The sequence below is a fragment of the Leishmania mexicana genome, chromosome 4, assembly GCF_000234665.1.
Source record: "Leishmania mexicana MHOM/GT/2001/U1103 complete genome, chromosome 4".
Lineage (NCBI taxonomy): Eukaryota > Euglenozoa > Kinetoplastea > Trypanosomatida > Trypanosomatidae > Leishmania > Leishmania mexicana.
In genome coordinates this window covers 282,218-307,395 of record NC_018308.1, presented here as the reverse complement: position 1 = coordinate 307,395, position 25,178 = coordinate 282,218, and the positions used below count along the sequence as shown (strand labels likewise).

Below are 25,178 nucleotides of genomic sequence, written 5' to 3'. Positions count from 1 at the left end.
GCACATACGTCCTCTTTGCCTGTCCGCCTCCGCTGATCGTGTGCTTTGTGTGGGTTCGAGCTCGCTTGCTCCCGTCTGCTCCCTCTCCCTCCCCTACCACCATCACGCTGTTCCCGCGTGTGCGTGTAGGCGTGTGGTGCCCCTCCCCCTCCCCCCTCGTATGTATATGTATGTATGTGTCGGTGTCGGTGATCCTCATATTAGCACACCTCCAAGGTATCTGTGCGCCAACTCCACTGCGTACTGCTCCCCCCCCCCCTCCCCCTTCTCTCCCCCTCCTCCCCCACCACCACCGACCAACCGAACGCTCCTTGTGCGTGCGTGCTTGTGCCTCGGTCGACTGACAGTGCGGAGTAGTGCCACGCGCCGTCATACTCGTCGTGGTGGGGCGCTGCTTTACTTCTCGAGCACGCACAGAAAGAGAGCAACCGCCCCCCCCCCGCTCCCACCACGTCGCTCTTCTCGCTCAGTAGTGTGTGTGTGTGTGCGCGCAGGCGTTAGGCGCCGCCTTCAGTGATCGACGTTGCGATTCTCAAGGATGGACTCCGCCGCCTCTGACCAGGGGCATGGGCCCGCATCAGGGACCGACTCCTCCCGTGCATCTCGTCGCCACAATCACCGCAGCAGCACGGACGCAGGCCGCAACGGCGATGCTGAGCCATCCGTGAGCCACACCAGCAGCTCACGGCATCATCGCCACCACCGCCAACACCGGCCGGACGACAGTGAGCACAGCTCGCGCCACCACAGGCACCGATCTCACAGGCGAACAGATAGCGCACATGTCGATGACACAACAGCCGCACCGAGCGAGAACAATTTCGCCGCATCCAGCGCCAAGGAGCGTCCAGGCTCGCAGGCGCAGGAACCGCAGCAGCCTTCGCTAAACGACGAGGCGCCGAGCAGCCGCGTCAGCACTCACAGCTCGCGACTGCCACACCGAAGACATGAGCGGCTTTCCGTGACGGTAGCATCTGGAGAGCCGCAGAGATCATTCGCCTCAGTCGCGTCATCCACCGCAGTGCCGGGCTCCAGCACCGCCAGTGAGATGCTCCGCAACGGAAGTGCGCGAGCGAGGCGGAACGGTGCTGCAGTCCTGCTGGCGACAGGCTCGACGGCGATCAACGGCCACAGCTCTGCCGGGAGCTCTGCGGTGGTGGTGGTGGCAGCAGCAGCAGAAGTGGGCACACCAAAGGCAGCCGCAGCACCTCCGTTGTCGTCGTGGGACCGGAAGTCGTCGTCACGCATCTTCTCAGAGAAGCCTCCAGCGGAGGAGAGCATTGATACTGCTGACGGCGCCGCCCCCGCCCGGAAAACGCCAGCACGCCAGCAGCTCCCACCACCATCGGAGGCGGTCGTCGCATCCCCATCTCCGGCCGCGGCTTCCCTGGCGTCGCTCGAAGCCGACGCGATGGTGCGCTCTTGGCAGCAGTGCATCGACCCGCACATGGAGAATCTACCGTCATCTCTTACCTCCTCCGTCTTTCGCTCGGGCCACAGCGCTGCACAGGGTGTACCGCGGCCACCAGCTCCGCCGTCGATGTCCGCCTCTCGGCCAGCCCACCTCAGCGATGCGGCGGAGGAGGCGTCGCGGACAAGCTCAAAAGTGAAGAGGACGTCACAAGCACCGAGTCAACGCGGCGCCGGCGAAGCGCACAGCAAGGCCAGTGAAGACGGTACCGAGGACAGCATGAACCCCGCGCGCCACCGGTCCGCCGCCGCCTCGTCGGTTGGCGTGCCAGCCACAGCAGGGGTCGCCGTCGCCACCCGTCAGTCGCCGTCTGTGCGCTCACACACGTCGTCTGCGATGGTTGGGGACGCACGCAGGAGCAACGCCTCGGTGCGTCCTGACTTAGGAGAGGAACATGGCGTGCCAGGGAGCTCGGCGAGCTCGATGTATCAGCGCCTGCCGACAGCGGACCCGTTCGACAAGGAGAGCCAAAGCAGCTCTCACTGCGACAGCGGCGCGCTCCCGCCGCCTCCTGCCTTCTCGTCGTTCGCGTCGGTGCCGTCCGTTGCCGTCGCCATGTCAGTCAAGACTTCAGGCCAGCAGGCCAGCCAACGCGCCTTTTGTGCCGCATCGTCGTCGTCGTCGCAGTCCCCAGCGGCCGACGCCGCCGCCACACCGAAGAGGGCCCGAAGCTCTGCGAACCCTCGGTCCTTTAGTGGCTCATGCGGCAGCGCGTTGCCGCCGCAGCGGCGTGATTATCAAGGGAACGTCACCAGCCGCGCCACTGCAAGCATTGGCCCCTTCCACCTCAATACGGGGAGCCGCAGTGCCGTCCGGCGATCCATGTCACCTTGCTGTGCACCGCCGGGCCCGCTTGCCAGCGTGCCTGCGCAAGAGCGGCAGCGGCTAGTGAACTTGCCGCACCAGCTGAGCACCGCGCCCGGCACCTCGCGCCTGGATATGAGCTTCGAGCAGGACGTGAAGGAGCTGTACAGGCAGACGCACCTTGTCGATCCGCTCCTGCTCAGCCGCCCTGGGCGGCGCCAGTTTTACATCCCAGAGCAGGCCGATCTCTTCGGCATGTACCCAGAGCCGCCGATGACGACGGACGAGGACGGCAACGAGATCGTCAAGCACCTCGCGCCGATCCCGATCCAAGCGCAGAGCTTCGTGCCGTCGCAGAAGCGGAAGTCGTCCCAGTCGCCACCGATGGCTCCTGCCTCCAGCGTGCAGCACGGGAAGGCGGGAGGAGCTGATGCAACTGGCGGCAGCCACAGCAATAGGGCGGTGGTGCGCCCCGGCCGCGGTCTCTCCAGTTTTGTGGCCGGGTACGGCGAGGAGACGACAGCGCAGGGGCGCGGCGGCCTCACGCAGCCGCGCGGTCGCATCGTCAGCGACATCACCGCACCGTACCGACGCAACATGTCGGCTAATACAGGACGCACCGGCCACATCCAGTGCGAGTCGCTCATGACCAACAGCCCACTGCCAGGCTCGGTGAGGTCGTTGTCGCCTGGTATGATGGCGGCGGACGGGTCGCTGGCCTCGACACCGTTTACCATCATGCGGCCAACGCCATTCTCAGAGCCGAGTAACGACATCCCAATATCGGACAGCGAGTACGACTATGCGCAGTTGACGACAGCACGCATGATGTCTGCAGCCGCACCGTTGCACGATCAGCAGCACCAGCAGTGTGTCAATGCCGTGTTGGCGTTCGTTGAGGACGAGGAGTACAGCTACAATTTGCAGTCCGCTGCAGCCATGGCGTCATCGAGGCCAATAGTCACGGTGTCGGCGGCAGTCGTCGTTCAGTCATCCCTGGGGGGTGGCGCAGGAGGCAGCAGCAGCAGCAGCCACAGCGAGGGCATCTCCGGACCGGTGAAACCGACCGTGGCCCCACCGCCGACGCGCGTCAACGCTAATACTGGAATGGAGCTCGACGCGGCGCCGAAGCTTACGGGCACGCCGCGTTCGATCAGCTCCGATGGCGCTGCCGCGACGGAGCGGCGAAGCCGCCCAGTGCGCAGCGGTGAAGGGGCGGGGAAGGCGGCCGAGAAGGTGTCAAGGCCGCCTTTGGTTTCCGCCAGCGCCTCTCTCCTCACTGAGGCAGTCACGGGCACGAGCAGCCGCCACAGCAGCAGTGCCGTGGGCAGTGCTGTCGCTGCTGGTGGGCCCAGTGAGCTGAAGAAGGCACCAACGGACTCGCGGCGAAGCACAGGGTCCCTCAAGTCACTGCCACTGCAGCAGCAGGCAGAGCAGCAGCAAACTGATGAGTCAGAGGCGGTCGCGACTGCCGCTTCACAGTCGGCGGCACCGACGCCCAAGACAGCACCATCGTCTGTCATGGACAAGTCGACGCACTCTCTCGCCTTCAGCGTGGCGGCGTCGTCGACCGTCGTGGATCCGTCGCCGGAGCCGCCGATCCCCACCGTGCGCCGACACGCAGACCCGGTGTCCGGGTCGATGTCGTCGCTGTCCGAGTTGTCGTTGCCGTCACAGCGCACAAGGTTGGAGAGGGTCCAGCCGACGAAGGAAACGCGGGTGTCGCCAGCCGCAGCAGCAGTGTCACCGAGCACATCCCTGGATGGCACACCACCTGCCCTGCCCCCACCGCCGCAAGCGAAGGCGGCAGCCGCCGTCTGCAGCGAACCCGACAAGCCTTCGGCAGTTCACGAAGGCTATGTCTCCGCGCTGGAACGGTACAGACGCAAGGAGGCAGCCATGTCGAAGGATGGCGACATGCGCTGTATGTATCGCAGAAGCCGGTGTAGCGAGTCCAGCGCCACCGTGGAGGCTGTGACGGAAGTACCTGCTGCCACAGCGGCTCAGGGTGACACCCTGGTGTGCTCTCCGCCAGGATTGAAGCCGGCGTCCGCGCCGTCGACGACCGTTTCCTCCTTGTCCTCGAATACCGTTGGCATCGTCGCCGCCGCCGCCGCCGGGCACAGCAGCCGCTGCCGCGAACCCCCGCTCGTCTCCGATCGCGGCACGCAGACGGAGTTCGTCTTTGTGCTGGATGACCTGCAAGGCCGCCGGCTCCAACAACTTCAGCAGGAGCAGCTGCTGAAGAGCCTGCAGCTCATGCCGTCGCAGCTCCAAAGGCAGCCACTGCTCATCCTGAACGCGGGTAGCTACAGCCCGCCCACCTTCACCGCCACATCTACGCCGCGGATGTCACTGAGCCCGCAACCTCAAACCTCAGGCGGCACGAGCCCTTCTATGAAGCCGCAGCAGCGCTCCGCTAACCTCTCCCCGGCCCGGCAGCGGCGCAGCTACTTCGTCAACGATTCCCGCGCCGTGCGCGAGGCCCTTTGGTGGTCGAAGTAACGGGTCGCCGAAGCAAGCGGCGGCCAGCGAACAAGAAGGCGTCTGTGTGTGTACGTGTGTGTGTGTGTGTATGTGTGCACGCATGTATGTTAGTTGACGCGTGCTGTTGGTCTCCATGTGGGTGAGTGTGGGTGGTTTGGACGAGCGTGCTCTGAGCCGCTGTGTCGAGGAGCCAACGGTCCCGCGCCGACGCCGCGATCTGTGTTCTCCCTCTCTTGCCAAGCGTCGCCCTTCATATGCTTTCTCTTTTCCGCGCCCCCTCCCCTCCCGGGTGTGGAGGGGGGACGTGTATGTGTGTGTGTGTGATGCGATCGGGGCGCGCGTGTCCATGCGGACCCATACGCCCATGAAATGCAGAAGCAAGGTCATGTAACGCAACGGTCATGCCAAAGTGGCGGAAAACGGAAAGGGGGGCCGGTGGTGGTCAAGCCGCATCACCCGCCCCCGCCCTCGCGTGCCGTGCATATCGCCGGCGCCATGCCTCGTTGAGGGGGGGACCTTCATGCTGTCGTTGTGCCCCCTCCCCCCCCCCCACACACACCACACCACACCACACACACCTTCCCCAGTGTGCATCGCGGACTTTGCGGTGGTGGCGGCGCTGAGGGAAGGAAAGGAGCGGGAGGGGGGGGGCGCTGCGAGCCTTCTGCTTGTTGCGCGCAAGCCTCTCTCTCTCTCACTCTGTGTGTGTGTGCGCGCCCTACGCTAGCGCCGCCTCGCATCACGTCTCCCCCCCCCCCACCCACCCACCCACCCACCCACCCACCCCCGCCTCTCATGGACGCGCACACACGCGCCTGCATCGGAACGACGGTGCCGCCAGCCGCCAAACAGAAGACGGGCGCTCGCCGCAGCCTCGCATACCACCACCACCGCCACCGCTGTTATCGCTGCCGTGACGAACGTACGTAATCCGGAAGGCGCGCCGTCTGTGCATCCCGGAGTGGCTCTTCAGTCACGCCCATCTCCCTCGTCCTCCAAAAGCGGTACCTTGCCCTCTCCTCATGCGCACCTCTGCCGCAGCTGCGGTGGCGGCTGCGCACGCCGGCATGCGTGCGCTTCGCACAGCCACTGGTGTCGTTGGCAATAGCTGTGGTACATCCCCGCACGCCACGGACGTGTCGGCGCGCCTCGCCGTCGCACCGCCACCCCACTCGGGTCTCACTGTGCCTTCCTTCATGCGGTGCGGTACGTCGTCTGCTGCTTTTACCACCCGCGCTCACAGCGGCGGTTGCTGCGGGTGTGCAGCTGCGGCCGAGCAGCACCGACGCTGCAGCAGTCACGGCAGCTTCGCCGACAGCAGTCGTCCGTACGTGCCTGGGCAGGCGGTGCAGGAGATGTACCCGATCATCCAGCTCCCGGCACGCTCACTGTGGTGCCGGCAATACGCGCTGGACGCTCGTCGGGTGGCCCAGGGCGAGTACGCCGGCCTCATCTCCCAGGTGAAGGAGGCGCGGCACTACTACCAGTACCCGTCGATGAGCGCGCCGCAGACGGGGTGGAACGTGCAGATGTTCACCCTCTTCGACAACTCCGTCTTCATCAACCCCGTCAACCTCGACGAGGTGGCCTGGCGAGCCGAGGCCGCGCAGCAGGGTATGTCGTGGGTTGCCTTTGAGGAGGAGAAGATGCGCGAGCTGCGCGCAGAGGGGCTGACCGGGTTCGCCTGGGAGCCGTGCGCGAGCAGCGGGTTTCTGCTGCATTACATTGAACGCCCGCTAACGGTGCGGGTGCGGGCGTTGGACGAGCACGGAAAGGCGTTCACCGTGACGCTGGACAAGATGCGCGCGCGCATGTCGCTGCATGAGCTAGATCATCTGCAAGGCGTCCTCTTCACGCGGCGCGTGGTGGACACGGACCACGTCGTTCCGATGGAGGGCTTCGTGACCATGAGCGACTGGAGCGACGACTACCCCTCGCTGGAGGCGCGCAGCACGTTTCTCTACACCATCTTCACCCCACCATATCGCTTTGTGTCCGACTCCGTGCCGGACGGCAACCTGCTGGACCGCAAGTTCGAGGACGGCATCTACCCCGGCTGTGAGCAGGATCGCCAGCAGCGCATCGAGCTGACGGCGATGGAGGAGATTCAACGCAATGCCTGGCGAAAGGAGAAGGCTAAGCGGAAAGATGGCGACCAGCAGCGCGGCCGTGGCGATGTGGCGGCGGTGGAGGGCGACGACGGCAGTGGCGCCGATGACGCCAGCTGAGTCGGGCACGCACATCCAGCGCGGGGTCGCAGGGATGCGGGCAGCAATGCCGTTTGGAGAGGAGAGGCAATGAAACGGCCACACAAGGTAGGAGCGCCTTGTGTGGCGAAGCCGTGTATGAAGGGCGCGTGGCGGTGGGAAGTCGCGGTCGCATCGACCTCTACAGGTGTTCGCCACCTCCCCCTCCCCCTCCCCCCCCCGTCCGTTCCTTTCACCGATCTCCTCCTCCTCCGCCCCTTGACTGCCGGTGCGGCGGCGGTAGAGTCGAGAAGATGTGCCCACGGCAATCACATGCAACAACATGGGGAAGGAGAGAGAGAGAGGATGACATGAATAAGGTGCGCGAGGGCCCATGGCGCTGCAGCGCAGATCACCCGACTCACTGCTGGAGGCGCTTCTGCCCCATGAGACACACACTCTCCCCCCCCCCTTTCGCACCACCGTGCACGAGATACCTTTGTATCCAGAGCCCCCCCCCCCCTTCCATGCATGCATGTGCATATTCATGTCGCCTCACGAACCAATCATTCCATCCCATCCCCCTTCCTCCTCGCCTGCGTGGTCTACCCGCCACCTCCCTGCTCCTCTCCGCTGACACCCACACGCACAAGCAGTCAGCGCACGGAGCACCCCACCCCACCAGGTCTTGGTGTCGCTATCCCATCCACCGTCATCACCGCCTCTCTTGAGGGCAGACACACGCACGCACACGCACGCACACGCCAATGGCCCATAAGAAGCAGGCATGGGCGAAGCGGGTGAAGAAGGAACGCTTCAAGAAGAAATTCCTGACGCGCATGCAGGCGACGCGGCTACTGCAGATGGAGTCCGTGCAGTTCCGCCGCCTCTGCATCCTCAAGGGCATCTACCCCCGTGCCCTCCAGCGCAGCAAGCAGAAGCAAAGTGGCAACGAGAAGCAGTACTACCTCGCCCGTGAGATCAAGTGGCTGGTGCGCGACCAGATAGCGGAGAAGATGATGGCATACCGGGCATGGGAGAAGAAGGTGAAGCGGGCGGAGGCGATGGGCCGCGCCGAGGACCTCAAGGTACTGCAGAGCTCACGCGTGAAGCCGCGCCACAGCCTGGTGGCGACGATTAAAGAGCGCTACCCATACTTCATCGACGCCATCCGCGACGTGGATGACGCCATGTCGATGATCCACCTCTACGCCTTCCTTAGCCCGGAGATCAAGTCTGATACCACCATCGAGATACACCACTCCCTCACCTCCGGCATGAGCGAGAAGGCCAAGGAGATGTGTGAACGCTGGGACCGCTACGTCGCACGCGCGCGCGTGCTGACGAAGGGCTTCATCTCCATCAAGGGCTACTACTACGAGGCGATTGTCAAGGGCGAGCGGGTGCGGTGGCTGTGCCCGCACGAGTACGCTCACCGCTTCCCCCCGGGCATCCAGCAATACGTGATGCTCAGCTTCCTCGAATTCTACTTGGAGATGATGAAGTTCGTCCTCTTCAAGCTCGAGTCGGACCTCGCGCGCGATGAGGCGGACCGCCTGGCGGCCGAGGATGAGGAGGGTGTTGCCCGCGCGAACGCCGAGGACTTCGCGAACGGTGCGGCGCTGGCGGTGCTGGATGTAGGCGCCAACCAGGCGCAGGCCAAGGAGGTGAAGGAGGCGGAGTCGAAGCGCTCTTTGATGGAGGAGGAGCTGCAGAAGGTGCGCGAGCTGTTCCGCGGGCTGACCTTTTTCATATCACGTGAGGTGCCCGCGAAGCACTTCGCCCTCGTCATCAAGGCGTGCGGCGGCCGTGTGGCGACCGACTACGTGCCATCGAACATCACTCACGTCGTTGTTGACCGGCCCTCGCTGCCGCCAGGGATGAAAAGGTATGACCCGCTCGAGTATGTGCAGCCGCAGTACATCTTCGACTGCCTGAACGCGCGGCTGATGCTCCCGGTGACGGGCTACCGCATGGGCGAGGAGCTGCCGCCGCACGTGTCGCCCTTCTCTGTCTCCATCACGAACTCCGCCGAGGACAACGCGGCGGTGGAGCAGGTGAAGAAGGACCACCCGAAGATCGTGGGCTACGTGCCGGCCCGCGTGCATGAGGTCCGCAAGCTGATCAACCCGTCTTACTCTGCGGTCGACCCGGAGGGGAAGGTAGCGCATCTGGAGGACGAGTACAGCGACGAAGAGTGTCATGTGGCGGTGCCGGAGATGGACATGGAGGACGACGTCTCGCTCTCCGGCGACGAGCTTGCTGAGGCGCGCAGGAAGCCGGCGTGGCAGGAGGAGGAGGTCACGGAGGAAGTGCAGCGGCCGAAGCTGTCGGCGTTCAAGGTGAAGAAGCAGCGCGAGATGAGCCTGATGAACGCGCCAACGAATGAGATAGTGGCGCGGCGGCGGCAGGCGCTGCGCAAGTCGCAGGAGAAGTCACGTCAGGCGGAAACGTCCGAGGCACGCCTGCAGCGAAGGATGAGCGAGGTGAAGCGCCAGGAGGCGGCGACACGCAAGATGCAGCTGCAGGTCGCTCGCAAGAAGGCGGCGCGCTTTTACAAGATGGTCAGCGGTGTGGTGCAGGGTACGGCGAAGAAGGCGGCGACGCTGGAGGCAAAGGCGAAGCACATTGCCGAAGGGAAGCTGCACAAGACCGAGGATGGCAAGGGACTTGTCAACACGCGGCTGGAGGCGCGACGGCAGCGAGCCGAGGCGAAGGGCAAGAAGCTCAAGGAGAAGAAGGCCGACAACCCGTACAAGAAACTGCCCAAGTGGGTGCAGTAGGGCCGTCTGCCTGTCTGTGTCTGTGTGTCTGTGTGTCTGTCTCCGCGGGTGGGCATGGGTAACGCGTAGAGCTCTCCCCCCCTCCCTCAAGCGGTGCCTTCCATCCCCAGAAGGCGAAGGAAAGTCTGTGTGGAAAACCGACGCTTGATGAGTGTCCGGCGAAGGACGGATGTCCCCGAACGACAGCCGTCGCAGGTGACTTCTGTGTGTGCGCATGTGTGGGCTCGTCGAGCATGCCTGGACTCGGTCTCTCGCTGCGGCTTGTCGTTTGCCTGTCCTGTTCCTTCAACAAAGCAGGGGCAGAATCCGTGGACGGGGCGGTGGATGATGAAGCAAGGCAAGGCCTCCCGCTAATCCACGCAGAGGCGCGCTCGTCTTCCAACTCCCCTCCCCCTTCCCATCATCTCCTCCCTCCCTGGCCACTCCAGAGCGACATGTGCGTGTGTGCACGCCCATGTCCTGCGTTGAGGGGGGGGGAGGGGGAGAGGGAGAGGAAGCGGGCGTGGTGGTTCCGGCAGCATGCTCGTGCCCCCCCCCGTGTGTGCAGGCGCACCTGTGTCCGTGTAATATCTGTTCTTAAGCGCGCATATAGTAACATCTACCTTTTCCGTTAAGTGAGCGAACCTTCCACCCTCCCCCGGGCAGAAGCCACTGTTGGGCATAAGGAAGCGCAGCTGGCACCAGAGTGATGCGAACGGCCGCGGTGCCTCGACGTGGGGCGAGTGCGTGCGAAGCGGGGAGAGACAGAGAAAGGACGTCGGCAGCCAAGGCCTTCCACCCTTCTTCCCTTCTCCGAAAGCCATCTCCCCTCACACGCACACACACGTGCGCGCCACCCTCCCCCACCCTCTGCGTGGGACGCCTGTCTTCTCCAAGTAGGGAAGACGCGACCACCTCACCACCCATCGCCTTGCACCCCCTCCCCCTCTCCATCCTCTGCAGCTTCGACTGCTGTCCTCGTCCTTCACACACACACACACACACACACTTGCCCCGACCTCACACAAGCCCTTCCGTGCCGGTGCCGTCCTGCGTGTACGTGTGTCTGCGTGTTACTCAGCGGCACACCGTCCTCGTCCTCTCTTCCCCTTGCACACGTCACCAGGCAACTCTTCGTCGCTTCGCTCGCCCATCATGGACTCCTTCTATGGCAAGGCGCGGAAGCCTTACGTTCCCATCGACACCTGCAGCCCAGGTGGGACGTGGGTGGAGGAGCGCCGGTACAACCGTGTGCGGCCCACCGTCACGGGAACAACCGCGGCGGCCATGGAGCCCGGCGCGAGTGGTGCCTCCTCGCTGGGTGCGGATAGCTTGACGGCAGCAGACCGTCGCCCGCGTCGAGTTCTCTGCGGCAACTGGCAAGAGGAGGATGCGCTGGAGCGCGACCTGCTTGCGATCCAGGAGGCACAGCTGCAGCAGCAACACAGCCAGGCGGGCGGCGAGTCGCTGACATCATCCTCGGCGCCGGTGCAGCACATGCAAACATTTCTCAAGTCCGGCTGGAACCCGACAGCGACGATGGAGGTGATCACAGAGAAGCCCAACGGCATCTACACGGGCGGCCACACGAGCACGCCGTACCTGACGTGCGACTCGCGCCACCCGGCCATGCGCAGCCTAGACTCGACCTACCGCGTAGAATTTAACAGCACGAGTAGCAACGTCGCATCGCTGCGGCGACCAGACCTGGGGGTGCGCAGCCAGCGGCTGATGGAGCAGGCGAGGGTGGCGGCGAAGGAGATGCAGGCCGCCAACCTGCGGGCGCGCCAGGAGCAGCAGCAGTTGCGCGAGGCGAGCATGAAGTGGATGAGCCGCTCCTGCGACCCCAACGTCTCCGAGTACCGCGCGACCATCTGCGACGAGAACGAGGTGCTGCCCATCGTGGAGAAACTCTCGCAGGATTACCTCAGCGACGAGCCCATCACTCTCTACACCGGCAACCCCAACACCGGCAAGACGATGACGGTGCATGGCAAGACGCCGGTTGACCCGGTGAGCTCGTCGCGCTTCGGCAAGCACACCCACTTCACCGAGTTCAAGTACGCCTACTAGATAGCTCAAGCATAGCGTGTCCTGCTTTGGGAGATGGGGAGGAGGGGAGAGGGGGAAGGGGGGCGATACGTCGTGGAGTGCGTGCGTGTTTGTCTGTCTGTGTGTGTGTGTGTGTGTGTGTGTGCGCCTCCCCCTCGTCGTCTCCTCCAGTAAACTCCCCTCTGCATGAGCGTGCGTTCATGTACAGTCAGCCACTTCGGCCTCTTATGGTTTTACGTCTGTGTTGATCTCTTTGCTGTTCCTCCCTTGCTATCACCGCGCACGGGTCGGCTGGTGTCTGTTGCGGCTGAGGTGTGCCGTGCGCGTGTACGTGCGGGGGAGGGGGAGGGGGAGGAAGGGGGGGAACATGGGTAGAGGTGGGTCAACCCCTCTTGCTAAGCACCAGCGCGCCCACGCAAGGCAGGCTGCCCATGCGCCCGGCGCACAGCCGGCCTCTCCCTCTCCCTCCATATATATATATATATATGTATGCTTTACTGCAACCTGCAGCGCTTTCACCGATCCACTCAACACGACTCAGCTCACCAGCACACACGCAAGCGCGCCCAGGCATCCACCGTCTTGCCTCCCTCTCTCCCTCCCTCTGCCCTTCTCGCCGCCGCCGCGCAGTGCTCCACGCGCTTCTCCCCATCTTCTCTGCGGAGCACCCTCGGTGCTGGCGAACGCGCCTTCTGCTTTCGCGCCCTTTCCTCCCGTGCTGTTCCATCCCGCCACCTCTCTCCTCTACTTGGACCTTGGCGGTGGGGACCTCTGCCACCCACGCACGCACTCTCTCACAAGGCTATATGTGTGCGTGTGCTCGCACCCCCACCCACCCTACTCACCCCTTCCCCACCCTCTGACCTCTCCACCTCACAGAGGGTCATACACGCACGCACGCAGGTGAGCACAGCCACATCTGTGCTCGCTGCCCATCCGTTGGGGGAATCCCCACTCCCTCACCACGTGTGTGTGTGCGTGTGTGTGTGTCTGCTTTGGCGGAGAACACCCCCTCCACCCACGCCCCACGCCTGGCCATCTACATCTCTCACGCGGCTGCATCCTTTAGAGTCTGAACCACTACCCCCGCTACCCTATCGTCGGCAGATGCCGATGTTGTGCTGAGGCCCCATCGTTGCCGTCTCACTCGTCGCCTCCTCTCGCACACGTTATCCTCGTCTTTGGCGATACCTGCGTGCGTGCCTGCCTGCCTGTGCGCGTGCGTTGACGCAGGCATCGTTGGGATCAAGCCCTGCACACGAGGCCCCCCCCCTTTCACAGTCCGTCTCTGCTCAGCCGCTCACCCACCCACCCCTCCGTACATACTCATCGCCATCCTCCACTTGGAGCGCTACTCCCTCCCCCCCTCAAGCACGCACACACGCACACAATGGGGAGCAATGTCTCCGTGTTGCTGTATGCCGATACGCCGGTGCCGAATAGCGTAATATCGACCCAGCACAAGGTGCGTGCCAGCTCAAACCTCGGCAATGGCCGCGGTGTGGTGGTGCGGTGCCCGAAGATATGCGTCACGGTGGCCGAGAAAGTGAAACACCTGTTACGCGGCAGCGGCTCAGCGAAAGTGGCCTGGGCGGCGAAGCGGGTATCACCACTCTCAGAGGAGGAGTCGCCCGTCTTGGTCGTGGCGGACTGTGCGGCACCCGGCGCATTCACCACGTCGAGATCGTACGTGCCGGTGCTGAACGCCATCCTCGACTACGTGGAGGCGCACCGAACGGTTCGCGCGGCATCGGCCGACGCGCACAGCGGCACCAAGGCTGTGTGCCCCATCGGCATCGAATTCGACCCGACGCTGTCCCTTGGGGACCGGCTGAGCCGAAGCGAGGCACGCGCTGCGTTCACGGAGTACTGCAAGCTCTTCCTCACGAACCTTATCGGCGCGCTGGAAAACGTAGGAAAAGACGTGTCGGTGGTGGCGGGTGGCGTGGTGGCGCCACCGCGGCTCTCCATCCTCTACCTGGACGCGCGCTCGTGTCGACTCAACGACACGACAGGGCCGTGGCTCGCGTCTTCGCTTATCATGCGCGCCGTCCGTCGCACGCGCCCCTACGCGCTTGTGTCCGCCCGCACAAGCACGGCGGGCAGCGGCGAAGATGGCTTCATGTCGTACCTCTCGCCAGACGTCAAGGCGGATATGGTGTGGGCATCACTGCAGCACGTTCTGCTGGCGCACAACAACATGTCCCTCCAGGCCGTCGAGGCAGTGCTGGAGAACCTGCTGGCAGATGACGCCATGCACGACGTGCTGCTTCAGCAGCAGGGTGTCGATGCCAAGGCGCTGAAGTCGAAGGAGGTGATCAGAGCCCTCACCCAGGACCGCCTGTTCCCTCGCCAGGACTCGCAGCTGCTGCCACAGCTGTATCTCGTCGATGTACGCTACAATCAGTACAGCGATGCTGAGCTGCAGAGGTTGCAGGGCAAGTCGCCAGCCTCCGTCAGAGGCGAATCTGCGCGCAGGCCGATCACCGGCACGGCACCGCCCTCGCAGGTGCCGGTGCCCACACCGGGGCTTGTGCCACTGCGGCAGCCGCGAGAGGTGAGAAGCGAAGTCGCTGGTGTCTCGCCGACCGAATACGACGACCAGCCAGACCCCGACAACCACCGCTACTCCGCCTACTTCTACGCACGGCCGTCCGTGTCGCAGGCGCAGCGCAGCAACCACAGCCGCGCGCAAGAGTACATGAAGCTCTCCAACGAAGCCTCCATTCGCGAGGTCCGGGACGGCCACAATGGCGCGGCCCCAGACGCCATCTTCGCATCACACCCGTCCAACCCCGCCACATCGTCACGGCCTCACTCCGCGGCGATGTCACAGCTGAGCATGACCCCCACCTCCACGGAATCGGATCTCCTGTGGGCGAAAAAGGCGTCTGCGGCGACACCGCCTCCGCCCAGCACGAATGCAAGAGAACGCCGAGAAGTTGCCGCACCGGCGCACGCACCACCGCGAACGCCGTCGTCGCCCCTCACGCCACGCGGTGAGTTGCGCAAGGCGCAGCCGGTGCACCAGCCGTCGGGCATCCAGGTGCACTCCCGTCAAGCTTCACCCGCAAGCAGCCAACAGGCTTACCTCACCAAGATGGATGCCGCTGCGACAGCGACTAAGAGGGGGTCGGATGGCCTCGTCATGAACCGCAGCGACCGCCTGTCGCGTAGCATCTCGCTGCGCTCTGAGGCGCCGTCGACGACCCCCGCCGCGACCTCCCCGACCTCGGGAACGCAGCAGCAGACCGCGATGCCCACGTCGTCACGTGTGTGGAGCGCTCGCCACCCTACACACTCGCCGTATCGCGTTGACGCTGTGGAGCCACAGCAGCTCTACAAGGTGCTGACACCCCAGTCGCCCGACAGCGCTGGAGAAGCACCGGCAGCAGCGGCATCCTCACATCCGACAGCACCACAGCAGAGCGTGCCAACCGCCCCATCGCAGGGCTCGTCCACCGTCACGCGTGCATGCTGTCTGTCAAAGCTGGAGCGTGAGGAGGGCGAGTTGGACGACGCGGAGATGGAGGTGCACAACCTGCTGCTGCACCAGCACCACCACCTCGACCCCCACTCGCAGCACCACTCGTGGCAGCGCGGCAACGGCGGCGACCACAACCCCATCAGCAATAGCGCAGACGACGAGCCGTGGTTAGACGAGGTCTACACGCAGAGTCACCACCGCGGCACCCCGCCGGAGCTCAGCGCCGGTAGTCGGCGGAGGTTCTACGACATCCCGGCTCTCGCCCCGCCGGAGCTGCCCTTCGCCGCCTCCGCCGCGCGGGTTACTCCCGTCATGTGGGAAGCCGGTCTGCGCAAGCGACACGAAACCCCAGCGCAGGTGGCCTCGCGGCGGGCGTCCTCAACATCGTCGCGTCGGCGGCGCAGGTCCATCTATGACGGCGTCCAGTCACGCGTCAACTCACAGCGTCATGTGGGCAACGAGCGGTTGGCGAAGGCAGAGTACGAGGCCGCGACGGCCGCCGAGGCACGGGCTAGGGAATCGTTGCCCAAGCAAGCGGAGCCGCGTGAAACGGCGGGGCTGAGCAGCCGGCGCGGCGACCCCGTCTCCGCGCGACAGCACCCGGCATCCCATCCGAGCCCGTCTCAGCGTGTGGAGAGCGGGATGAAGTGGGGGCGTGATTCACCCCTCTCGGAGCTGTCGTCCCCTTCCCCGGCGCCGCAGCGGCCAGCAGCAGCCTCATCGTGGACGCCAACAAACTCCAACGGCGCATGGGCAAGCACGCACAGGAGGCGCGTTCATCCGAACCATCGTGCAGATGCGGCGGCAATGCCTGGCACTGCGCAAGACTCGCCAGCATGGTGGTGTCATCACCCATCCACGACAACGTCGGCGATCACCACCGTCAAACGCCGCCTGTCGACAGCGGAGCCGCCGCACATCGTGCCGCGAGGGACCGTGACCAGTCGGCTGCGCAAGGTGACGAGTCACCGTCAACGCCACTTTTCCGATGTGGAAGAGCGAGAGAACACCTACTATGCCAGAAACTGGCAGCCGCGAACCACTTTTCGGACGGCTAGTGTCACGGCTTCCATGCGCACGCCGCGGGCCAATCCTCTCGAGATGGCGGCGGTGCTGCAAGAGCAGAAGCAGCGCACGTCGGCCGACCCCCACCGCGACAGTGACAGCAGCGCGTACAGCGCAGCGATGATGATGGAGACTTCGCCGCTGCGGCGCGGAGACACGGCACCTCAGCGGGAGTGGAAGTCGTCTGTGCACGCCACCAGTCGCGACAGGAGCGTAGTCCCGATGTTCGTGTCATCGCATCACTCGCCGTACGGCGCCGCAGACGCGTCGACACCCAAGTACAACGAGAAGGGTGTTGAGCTGGTGCACAAGAAGCTGCGCACGCTGCGCACGGGCGGCAGACTGAACTAGTGGCAGCGATGAGGTGGAGGAGGGGCGCAGGGAGCCGTCGGCGGCCGTCTGGGCGCCAGCCAAGTGTGCCACTGTTTGTGCGCTTTGGGTACAGTGCGGGAAGGACCGGCGGCAAACCCCGCGCGCGAGTATGTTGCCACTCTCTCGTCTCGGAGACGCTCGCCGGCTCACTCTGCCTCCCCCCTCCTCCCCTTCTCTGCGCTGCTCGTGACGTACTTGCCGGCATGCCGTCGAAGAGCAACCCCTCTAGCACAGGGGCATCGACGTGCGTGCGTGCGTTGCAGCAGCAGCAAGGTGACGTATTCGTGTGTTTTAGAGGGTGTCTTCCTCTCTAGATGTTTCCTTCATAGTCCTCATCACCGCTCACATGCAGAGACAAACGCCGACGGCTGGACAGTCCTCGCATGCGCAGGCACGGCAAGGAACGGCGATGCATCTTTGTTGGTGCTGTCGTCGTGCAGATGTGTGTGCGTGCCGGCATCCGTGTGAATGGGCAGGCAGCAGCTCCACTCCTTCCCTCTGGGAGGCCGGAGGGGCCCCTCCCCCGCCCCCATCCAGCGCGCGCATGTGTGGTACAGCGGCCTCCGTGGACGCCAAACACACCACACACGCACACGCTCGCTCGCGGGCCGGCCCCTTTTCGTGTGCTGCAGATCGTCGAGCCAACCGCCAACGGCTGCGCTGCCCACACGCGTCCCCTCCCGCCCCCTCGCTCCCGCACACATTCGTATTTCGTCTCCTGCCTCTCTCCCTAATTGATCCTAGATTGCACCGCATCGGCCAACGCGCGCACACCCGCTACGCCGCCGTCCCCCGCCGCGCACAACCTTGTTACCTGCGCCTGCGACCCACACACCAGGCAGGCAGGCAGGCAGACACACACACACGGTCGTGTTCCCTGTCCGTCTCGCTCCCTGACTTCCCCTCCCCCTCCCTCCCTCTCCTATTCTTGTCTTGCTTCGACATTCTCGATTTCGCGCGCGCGTGTGCGTGTGTGTGTGTGTGTTGGTCTGTGGGTGGCGGCGTGGCCCTTTCCTCCTCCATTCCCGTCTACGAACGATGCTTCCGCGTCAATGTAGTGGCGAGCTGTACCAGGTGCTGGAGCTCGATGCTCAGTGCACGGCGGCTGAGGTGTCGCAGCAGTACCGTCGCCTAGCCCTGCGCTACCACCCCGACCGCAACGGTGGTACAACTGTCGCGCAGTTTCAGCGGATCGAGGAGGCGCATCGCGTCCTCAGCGATCTGCGACAACGTCAGCTGTACGACACCGTCGGTCGCGAAGGTCTGAAGCAGCTCGGCGACTATGGCGGTGGAATGCTAGGCAGCCTGCTGCTCGCCGTTGGCAACGTCGCTGCAGGATGCCTTCTCCTCGGCGTCATGGCGGCGGCGCTGTTTACCTCGCTGCTCATCAGCTGCTACAAAATCGACGCCCCGCGCGAGTGGCCCTCGTGGGGTGTCGTGCTCATCCCTGTCTGGTGCTTCCTGCCGGTGTTGTTGCTGGCCAGCCTCACGGTGATGACGAGCGTGCGCCGTGGCATGTACATCCTGCTGCTCCCCAGCCTACGCCTTCTTCTCTGCGTCGTCATCGCGGCGACAACCGCGGCCGCGCTCGACCACCGCATCGCCCCTCTCACCGCTTTCATTCCGTGGTTGATCTGGTACGTCCTGGGTACGGTGAGTGACCTCGCCATGCTAGTGCCGACAGTGTACTCGCGCACGCACTCGCCCCTGTTCGGTGAGGGGGGAGCAGCCGGCGTCAGTGGCCATCACCGCACGAACACCTCGGTCGAGGATCCGTTCCTGCGGCCTGGCAATGGCCACGGTGAGGCCAGCAGCATCGACGAATCGGAGGCGACTCACAGCAGCGGCGCCGAGGGCGGCTTCGGCAATGACTCCCCTCCCTCGCAGCCGTGGAAGACGGCGCAGTACTGGCGCGAGGTGGCCGAGGTGTTGTTCGAGGCGGTGTGCGTGTACACCTTTCTTTACTTGGCGTTTCAACGCGCCCTGCAGCAGCAGCAGGCGTATCCCGGAAGCCCGCATTTGCTTCCGCAAAGCGGCGGCACCACTGCTGACCGCATCGGTGCCGCGCCTCCCCTGCTGAGCTTCTGGGTGATTCTCGCGCCGCTGATTACGTACTTCGGCGTACATGTGCTCGTCAGCTTGTTCGAGGGCTCGTGCATGGACTCGATGGTGGCCACGACGCCATCCTCTCAAGAGGAGACCCCCGTCGCTGGAAGCATGAGCGCCAACGCGGCGACCTCATCGCAGCAGCAGCAGCAGCGCACGCACCATCGCCGTGTTAGCTGCAGGGAGCGTGTCGCCAACGTCATCATCCGCGCCTTCCCGTCGGCTTGCGGGCTGTACATGACGTGCATGTGGGCGTTGAAGGAGGAGTACGAGTACAACATGCGCACCAGCGGCCCCGACCCGTCGGCGTTCCTTGCTTTCCTCCCCATCCTTGTCGTTCTCGGGGCCTTGGCCTTCTTTGTCTGCTGCGGCGGGTGTGTGATGATGTGCATTGGTGGCGCCTTGTTCGCCGCAGAGAACGCGGCGACCGACTCTGCTACCGCTGGTGTTAGTAGTGCTTCGCACGGCTCCGCGGGGAGCAACGCCAGAGAGAACGACTACCGCAGCACTGTGTCTCGCACGTCGCCGACGTCGATGTCCAGTGGCAGCCGCAGCCACACTCACGCAAGACCCAGCCAGCATGCGGGCGCCACCGGCGCGGCGACGATGCCGACATGTCGAGGGGGAAACACCACGGATGTCGCCATCGAGCACATCGATTAGTCTGTGATTTGACAAGCAACTCTGTGCGTGTGCGTGTGCGTGTGTGTGTGTGTGTGTGAGGTGAGTACGCTCGTGCGCCTGCGTCGCCCATGATTGCTTTTCGGGCTTTCCTCCTCACGTTTCTCCTGGCGGAGGGGAGGTGGGAGGCGGGGGAGGGGGAGAGGGTGGGTGTGGGGCTTGTGTGTGCCGCGTCGCCATTGGCAGGGCATGAAAGCACCACGTCATCCCCCTCGCCATCCTACTCCACCCCTTCCTCCACCTTGCGTCCCCTTCTCCATCCCTCATCTTGGGACGTGTGCCTCCGTCGCTGCCTGGAAACTTTCCATTCGTACTTGCTTCCATCCCACCCCCAGCACGAGAGAGGAGAGAAAGCATGTCACCCGACAGCTGCGCCAGCAGTTGCGGCGGCGGCTTTGAACGCTTCGGTTTAGGATAGGCACACAAGGCAGCTGCAGTGTGAGGGGGAGGAGGGGGACGTTCGCGCGCTCGTCTGAGCTCGTGTGTGGGTTGAAGAGTAAGCTCGCAGTGGCCTCACTGTCGGCCGCGACGCCTTCTCCCATGCCTTCCCCTGTTCATTGCTCTCGCCCTCCGCACACGCGATTCTTCTCTGACCTCTTCCCCCCACCCCCACCCCCGTCCGTACCTCCACCACCCACTCACCCACCCACCCACCCTCCGCACGCACGCACACAACATCAAACCCTTCTTAGAGCACACCCGCATCTCTCTAACGCCCTCTCAAACACCGCCACCACCACACACTCTCCATCACCATGTCCGCTGAGGAGGCCCAGAACGCCGCGGCGATGGCCGAGGAGGAGATCCCGACGCTTGAGGCGGCTGAGGTGCCACAGAACGCGAAGCAGTCGAAGCGCTACGCCAAGGCCATGGCCAAGATGGGCCTCAAGCCGGAGCCCAACATCATGAAGGTCACTATTCGCAAGACGGGCTCCCTGTCCTTCGCCATGGTGCAGCCGGAGGTGTACCGCTTCCCTGGCACCAACACCTTCGTCATCTTCGGCGAGGCACAGCTGGAGGACACGAGCGCGCTGGCGCAGGAGGCTGCTGCCCGCGCTGCCGTGTCTGGTGCCGCGTCGGTCTCCTCCGACGCCGCTGCATCTGCGCCGGCGGCAGAGGATGACGACGACGAAGACGTCGGCGCCGGCGACCTGGATGAGAAGGAAATCAACGTGGTGATGAGCCAGGCGAACGTGTCTCGCAGCAAGGCCATCAAGGCGCTCAAGAACAACAACGGCGACATCGTCAACACCATCATGGAGCTGACCATGTAGAACCCATGGAGACGCAAGAGGCGGGAGGCGGCCGTGCGCTGCCGATGACCTCTCCTGGGCACACGCGCGCATCAGGACATGCTTACGCAGACGCATCCGTACATCCTTGGGCGATGTCCCACCTGTCCAACTTCTTGCACGGCGCACGCAAGAAAAAGGATCAGGCCGCCCTATGCGTCGATGTGCAGGCGCAACGACGCATGCACAACGATGGGTGTCTCGGCGGGAGGCACGCAACGCACCGGTGTTCTTCATCCCCCTTCGCTTTCTTTTGCTTTCAGTTGTGTGCGCGCGTGCGTCTGATCCTGTTGAGGGGAGGGAGGGAGGAAGGGAGGGGGGCGGTACGATGCGCACCGTTTCCTCCTCGCCGTCTCCCTCTCCCGTCGTGTCCGCGTTCGCCCTGCGCGTGCCTTTCCTGTTCGGTCTTGAAAAGTTAACGTGCGGGCCTCCGCCTCCTCCGCCCCTCTCTTCCACTCTCCCTCCACTCGCCCCCTCGCGATCCCGCTCCTCGTGAAGGGCCGAGAGCGCACCGGAGCGCGTGCGCGCGCTCGGGAGAGGCGGAGGAGGCGGAGCGAACCATGTACGCTCGTGTCTGTCTGCTGGCCTGTCCTTCCCACCCCCATCGCTTTCTCTATCTCCCCACGCAGCAGCGGCGGCGGCTTGAGTGGCCCACGCCTCGTGCGCAACGCCATCGCAAACGCCCTAAAGTCTAACGTAAGCATGAGGAGGGAGGAGGAGGACCGGCGCCGCGGAGGCAGCCCGTGTACACACGTACATCTCTACCCATCTATATATATATATATATACATAAGCATAAGGCCACCACCACCACCACCACCACCTTCTCTCCTGAAGAGAAAGCGAAGCAAAAACCGCCTGAGGAGCAGCAGCTTGCGCAAAGCGAAAAGCGCCTATCATGGCAACACCACGTGCGGGAGGGGGAGAGGGATGTGTGTGTGTGGGTGGGTGGGTGGGTGTGAGAGAGAGTCACGCGCATCCGCACGTCCCTCTGCGATCCCCCTTGATGGCACCCCACCCCCACCCTCCGCACGCATGCCGCTCCTCGAGTATGAAACGCAAGGGTGATCGTATCAAGAAGTACGACGGCGGCACACATGTCTGCGCATGCGTTGTGTCGACATCGTGTGTTTTCTCCATCATGTTGGTGCGGAAGTACTCGCTTGCGCGTGAGTGTTGAGCGTCCACTACCACCGCCAACACCGCCGCCGCCCCCTCCCTCCCCCCTCCCACTCCCCTCTGCTCTCACCCCCGCTTCATCCGTTCTCACCTCTGTCGTATCCCCTCGATGCACGCGCCTGGTGCATGTGTCCGTCGGTGGTGTCGACGCCACATTGCAGGCTTGCATCGACTTGCATTCCTTTTCGAACACAGCATCGCGCACACACCATCGCCACCACCACACACTCTCCATCACCATGTCCGCTGAGGAGGCCCAGAACGCCGCGGCGATGGCCGAGGAGGAGATCCCGACGCTTGAGGCGGCTGAGGTGCCACAGAACGCGAAGCAGTCGAAGCGCTACGCCAAGGCCATGGCCAAGATGGGCCTCAAGCCGGAGCCCAACATCATGAAGGTCACTATTCGCAAGACGGGCTCCCTGTCCTTCGCCATGGTGCAGCCGGAGGTGTACCGCTTCCCTGGCACCAACACCTTCGTCATCTTCGGCGAGGCACAGCTGGAGGACACGAGCGCGCTGGCGCAGGAGGCTGCTGCCCGCGCTGCCGTGTCTGGTGCCGCGTCGGTCTCCTCCGACGCCGCTGCATCTGCGCCGGCGGCAGAGGATGACGACGACGAAGACGTCGGCGCCGGCGACCTGGATGAGAAGGAAATCAACGTGGTGATGAGCCAGGCGAACGTGTCTCGCAGCAAGGCCATCAAGGCGCTCAAGAACAACAACGGCGACATCGTCAACACCATCATGGAGCTGACCATGTAGAACCCATGGAGACGCAAGAGGCGGGAGGCGGCCGTGCGCTGCCGATGACCTCTCGAACTTCACGGCGCCGATGAACGTCACCGATCCTGTTACGCATGCTGCTGACTCGGCTGGCACGCCACGGAGCCGCACCGACACACGCGTGCAAGGTGGCATCCACTGCCGGCAGCAATCGAGGTGGGGATAAGGAGGCGGGATGTCGAATGAAGGACAAGGCGGCCGCGTCTATGTGCTCATACGGGCGCACACGCGCACGAACACGCACGCGCGCACTCCATTCTCCCCATCGCATGCGGTGCGACTCGCCGTTACCCCCTTCGCTCTCCCTGCCCCCTCCCCGCACACACACACACACACACTCTTTCGTCCACCACCACCACCACCGCCGCCGGGTGCAATGTGTTCTTGCTGTCCGCGTGTGTGCGCCGGCGCGGGCGTACGTGTCTCTCCTGAGCGCCGCGGCACCCGGACGCGCCCTGCCTTCGCGTTGGAACTCATTTTTCTTCTTTTTTTTGCCGACGGGGCGTGTTTACCCTGCGGCCACCTTCGCAGCAGCGGAGAGCGACGAGAAGGAAGGGGGGCAGAGGGAGGGTGTGTGTGGGTGTGTGTGTGTGTGTGAGTGAGTGTGTGTGTGAGTGCCTCGCACAGCGCCAGCGTGTGGGCCGGTGCTCCGCGGACAGCTGGCCAGTGCGGTGTCGTTGCTGTCAAGACGCCTCCGTCGCTCTCGTCACTTTTCTTCATTTACGTTATTTGACGCAGTCGCCGCAGAGAAAAATGAAAACAGGGGAGGGCCACGCTGGCGTGCTCGGGGACGCCAGCTTCGATCGGCCGGTCCCTCTCCCTCTCTCATGGTGTCTCTGTGGGGAAGACATCAACACCGTGTTTCAGCAAGCACGCAACGCCAACGCTTGCGTGCATACACTTACAGTTGTACCCCCATCCCGCCACCTTGCACCCGCCTCTACCATGCCCTCGCCCGTCACCTCTCTCACCACCACCACCACCACCACTCCACTCCACTCCACACACACACACACAAACACGCGCACTCGCAGAGAGATCGCTCATCGCACCAGTCGCAAGCATGGCCCGCCGTCCGTCCCGCTGCTACCGGTTCTGCAAGAACAAGCCGTACCCGAAGTCGCGCTTCTGCCGCGGTGTGCCGGATCCGAAGATCCGCAACTTCGACATTGGCCGACGTCGCGCCACCGTCGATGAGTTCCCGGTGTGCATCCACGTGGTGTCCCGCGAGCTGGAGCAGATCGCGTCCGAGGCGCTGGAGGCTGCCCGCATTCAGGCCAACAAGTACATGGTGAAGCGTGCCAACAAGGACGTGTTTCACATGCGCACCCGCGCCCACCCCTTCCACGTGCTGCGCATCAACAAGATGCTCTCGTGCGCCGGCGCCGATCGTCTGCAGACCGGTATGCGTGGTGCCTTCGGCAAGCCGAACGGCGTGTGTGCCCGCGTCCGCATTGGCCAGATCCTGCTGTCCATGCGCACCAAGGAGGCGTACGTGCCGCAGGCCTTCGAGGCCCTGCGCCGCGCCAAGATGAAGTTCCCCGGCCGCCAGATCATCGTCATGTCCAAGTACTGGGGCTTCACCAACATCCTCCGCACCGAGTACGAGGCTCTGCGCGACGCCGGCAAGCTCGAGCAGCGCGGTACCCACTGCAAGCTGATCGCCCCCAAGGGCAAAATCACGATGCGCAACGTGATGGCGTAAGCTCTCGCAGCAGCGTGAAACGCGTGGGGAAACGGGTGCTTTGTGTGTGTGTGTGTGTGTGTGTGTGTGCTACGGCGTTTAACGACATCCGCAGCATGCCGCGCGCCCCCCGTGCACAGGGGGGGAGGGGGACATTGCTGGGGTGAAGGACCTCCTCGTCGATGGGGCGTGATGTCACCAGTGGGCGGTTTATCCGGTCCTCTTTCGTATTTTTTTTGTTTTCTGCGGGCACCGGCGTGACGGCCGCCTTTTATTTCTTGTTTCACCTTCGGTAAAAGGACGAAAAGGGAGTTGGGGGAGGGGGGGAGTCGACCGTGTGGCCGGCGCCCACCCGCGCCGTCTTGCGTCAACAAGCGGCGCTCCGTTGTCACGGCTGCTCCTTGTGCGTCCGCCCCGTCCTCCAGTGCGTGCGTGCGTGGACGGCTCTCCCCCACGCACCACCGATGTGCGCCTTCTGGACGAGGGCACGCGCATATGTATGCTCCTGCGCCGTCTCTCTCTCTCTCTGGACTCGCCTCTTACGTCATTACTTCGCCCTCACCACACCTGCAGCGGTGCGTGCGTGTATCGTGTACCTTCTCGCACTCGAACAGAGAGCGCCACGCAGCAACGGCGCAGTCGAGTGCGTGACTACACTGGCGTACCGGCGCTCACCTGCGTGTTTGCCCCACCACCACCACCACAAGCACCTCAAACCTTGGCGCCTCCCTTTCCTCCATAGACACCACGCACAGGCCACCTCGGCCGTTG

At 64.2% G+C, this 25,178-nt stretch overlaps 9 protein-coding genes across 9 annotated transcripts; all 9 read left to right on the top strand.

Annotated features, from left to right (window-relative positions):
• Nucleotides 1–1,048: 1,048 nt before the first annotated feature.
• LMXM_04_0830 (conserved hypothetical protein) lies at nt 1,049–4,780 on the top strand (the record flags this gene model as incomplete). Its single annotated transcript, XM_003871802.1, has 1 exon — nt 1,049–4,780. The coding sequence occupies one exon, from the start codon at nt 1,049–1,051 to the stop codon at nt 4,778–4,780; it is 3,732 nt and encodes a 1,243-aa protein (XP_003871851.1).
• A 1,004-nt stretch (nt 4,781–5,784) lies between these two features.
• LMXM_04_0820 (uncharacterized protein) lies at nt 5,785–6,990 on the top strand (the record flags this gene model as incomplete). Its single annotated transcript, XM_003871801.1, has 1 exon — nt 5,785–6,990. One exon carries the CDS (start codon nt 5,785–5,787, stop codon nt 6,988–6,990), a length of 1,206 nt encoding a protein of 401 aa, XP_003871850.1.
• A 725-nt stretch (nt 6,991–7,715) lies between these two features.
• LMXM_04_0810 (conserved hypothetical protein) lies at nt 7,716–9,731 on the top strand (the record flags this gene model as incomplete). The annotated part of the gene is made up of 1 exon (XM_003871800.1): nt 7,716–9,731. The coding sequence occupies one exon, from the start codon at nt 7,716–7,718 to the stop codon at nt 9,729–9,731; it is 2,016 nt and encodes a 671-aa protein (XP_003871849.1).
• Nucleotides 9,732–10,865: 1,134 nt separating this feature from the next.
• LMXM_04_0800 (uncharacterized protein) lies at nt 10,866–11,783 on the top strand (the record flags this gene model as incomplete). Its single annotated transcript, XM_003871799.1, has 1 exon — nt 10,866–11,783. The coding sequence occupies one exon, from the start codon at nt 10,866–10,868 to the stop codon at nt 11,781–11,783; it is 918 nt and encodes a 305-aa protein (XP_003871848.1).
• A 1,369-nt stretch (nt 11,784–13,152) lies between these two features.
• Nucleotides 13,153–16,665, top strand: LMXM_04_0790 (conserved hypothetical protein; the record flags this gene model as incomplete). The annotated part of the gene is made up of 1 exon (XM_003871798.1): nt 13,153–16,665. The coding sequence occupies one exon, from the start codon at nt 13,153–13,155 to the stop codon at nt 16,663–16,665; it is 3,513 nt and encodes a 1,170-aa protein (XP_003871847.1).
• Nucleotides 16,666–17,979: 1,314 nt separating this feature from the next.
• LMXM_04_0780 (putative heat shock protein) lies at nt 17,980–19,455 on the top strand (the record flags this gene model as incomplete). The annotated part of the gene is made up of 1 exon (XM_003871797.1): nt 17,980–19,455. One exon carries the CDS (start codon nt 17,980–17,982, stop codon nt 19,453–19,455), a length of 1,476 nt encoding a protein of 491 aa, XP_003871846.1.
• A 773-nt stretch (nt 19,456–20,228) lies between these two features.
• Nucleotides 20,229–20,747, top strand: LMXM_04_0770 (uncharacterized protein; the record flags this gene model as incomplete). The annotated part of the gene is made up of 1 exon (XM_003871796.1): nt 20,229–20,747. The coding sequence occupies one exon, from the start codon at nt 20,229–20,231 to the stop codon at nt 20,745–20,747; it is 519 nt and encodes a 172-aa protein (XP_003871845.1).
• A 1,115-nt stretch (nt 20,748–21,862) lies between these two features.
• On the top strand, nt 21,863–22,702 carry LMXM_04_0760 (uncharacterized protein; the record flags this gene model as incomplete). The annotated part of the gene is made up of 1 exon (XM_003871795.1): nt 21,863–22,702. One exon carries the CDS (start codon nt 21,863–21,865, stop codon nt 22,700–22,702), a length of 840 nt encoding a protein of 279 aa, XP_003871844.1.
• A 1,084-nt stretch (nt 22,703–23,786) lies between these two features.
• LMXM_04_0750 (putative 60S ribosomal protein L10) lies at nt 23,787–24,428 on the top strand (the record flags this gene model as incomplete). Its single annotated transcript, XM_003871794.1, has 1 exon — nt 23,787–24,428. One exon carries the CDS (start codon nt 23,787–23,789, stop codon nt 24,426–24,428), a length of 642 nt encoding a protein of 213 aa, XP_003871843.1.
• Nucleotides 24,429–25,178: the final 750 nt, after the last annotated feature.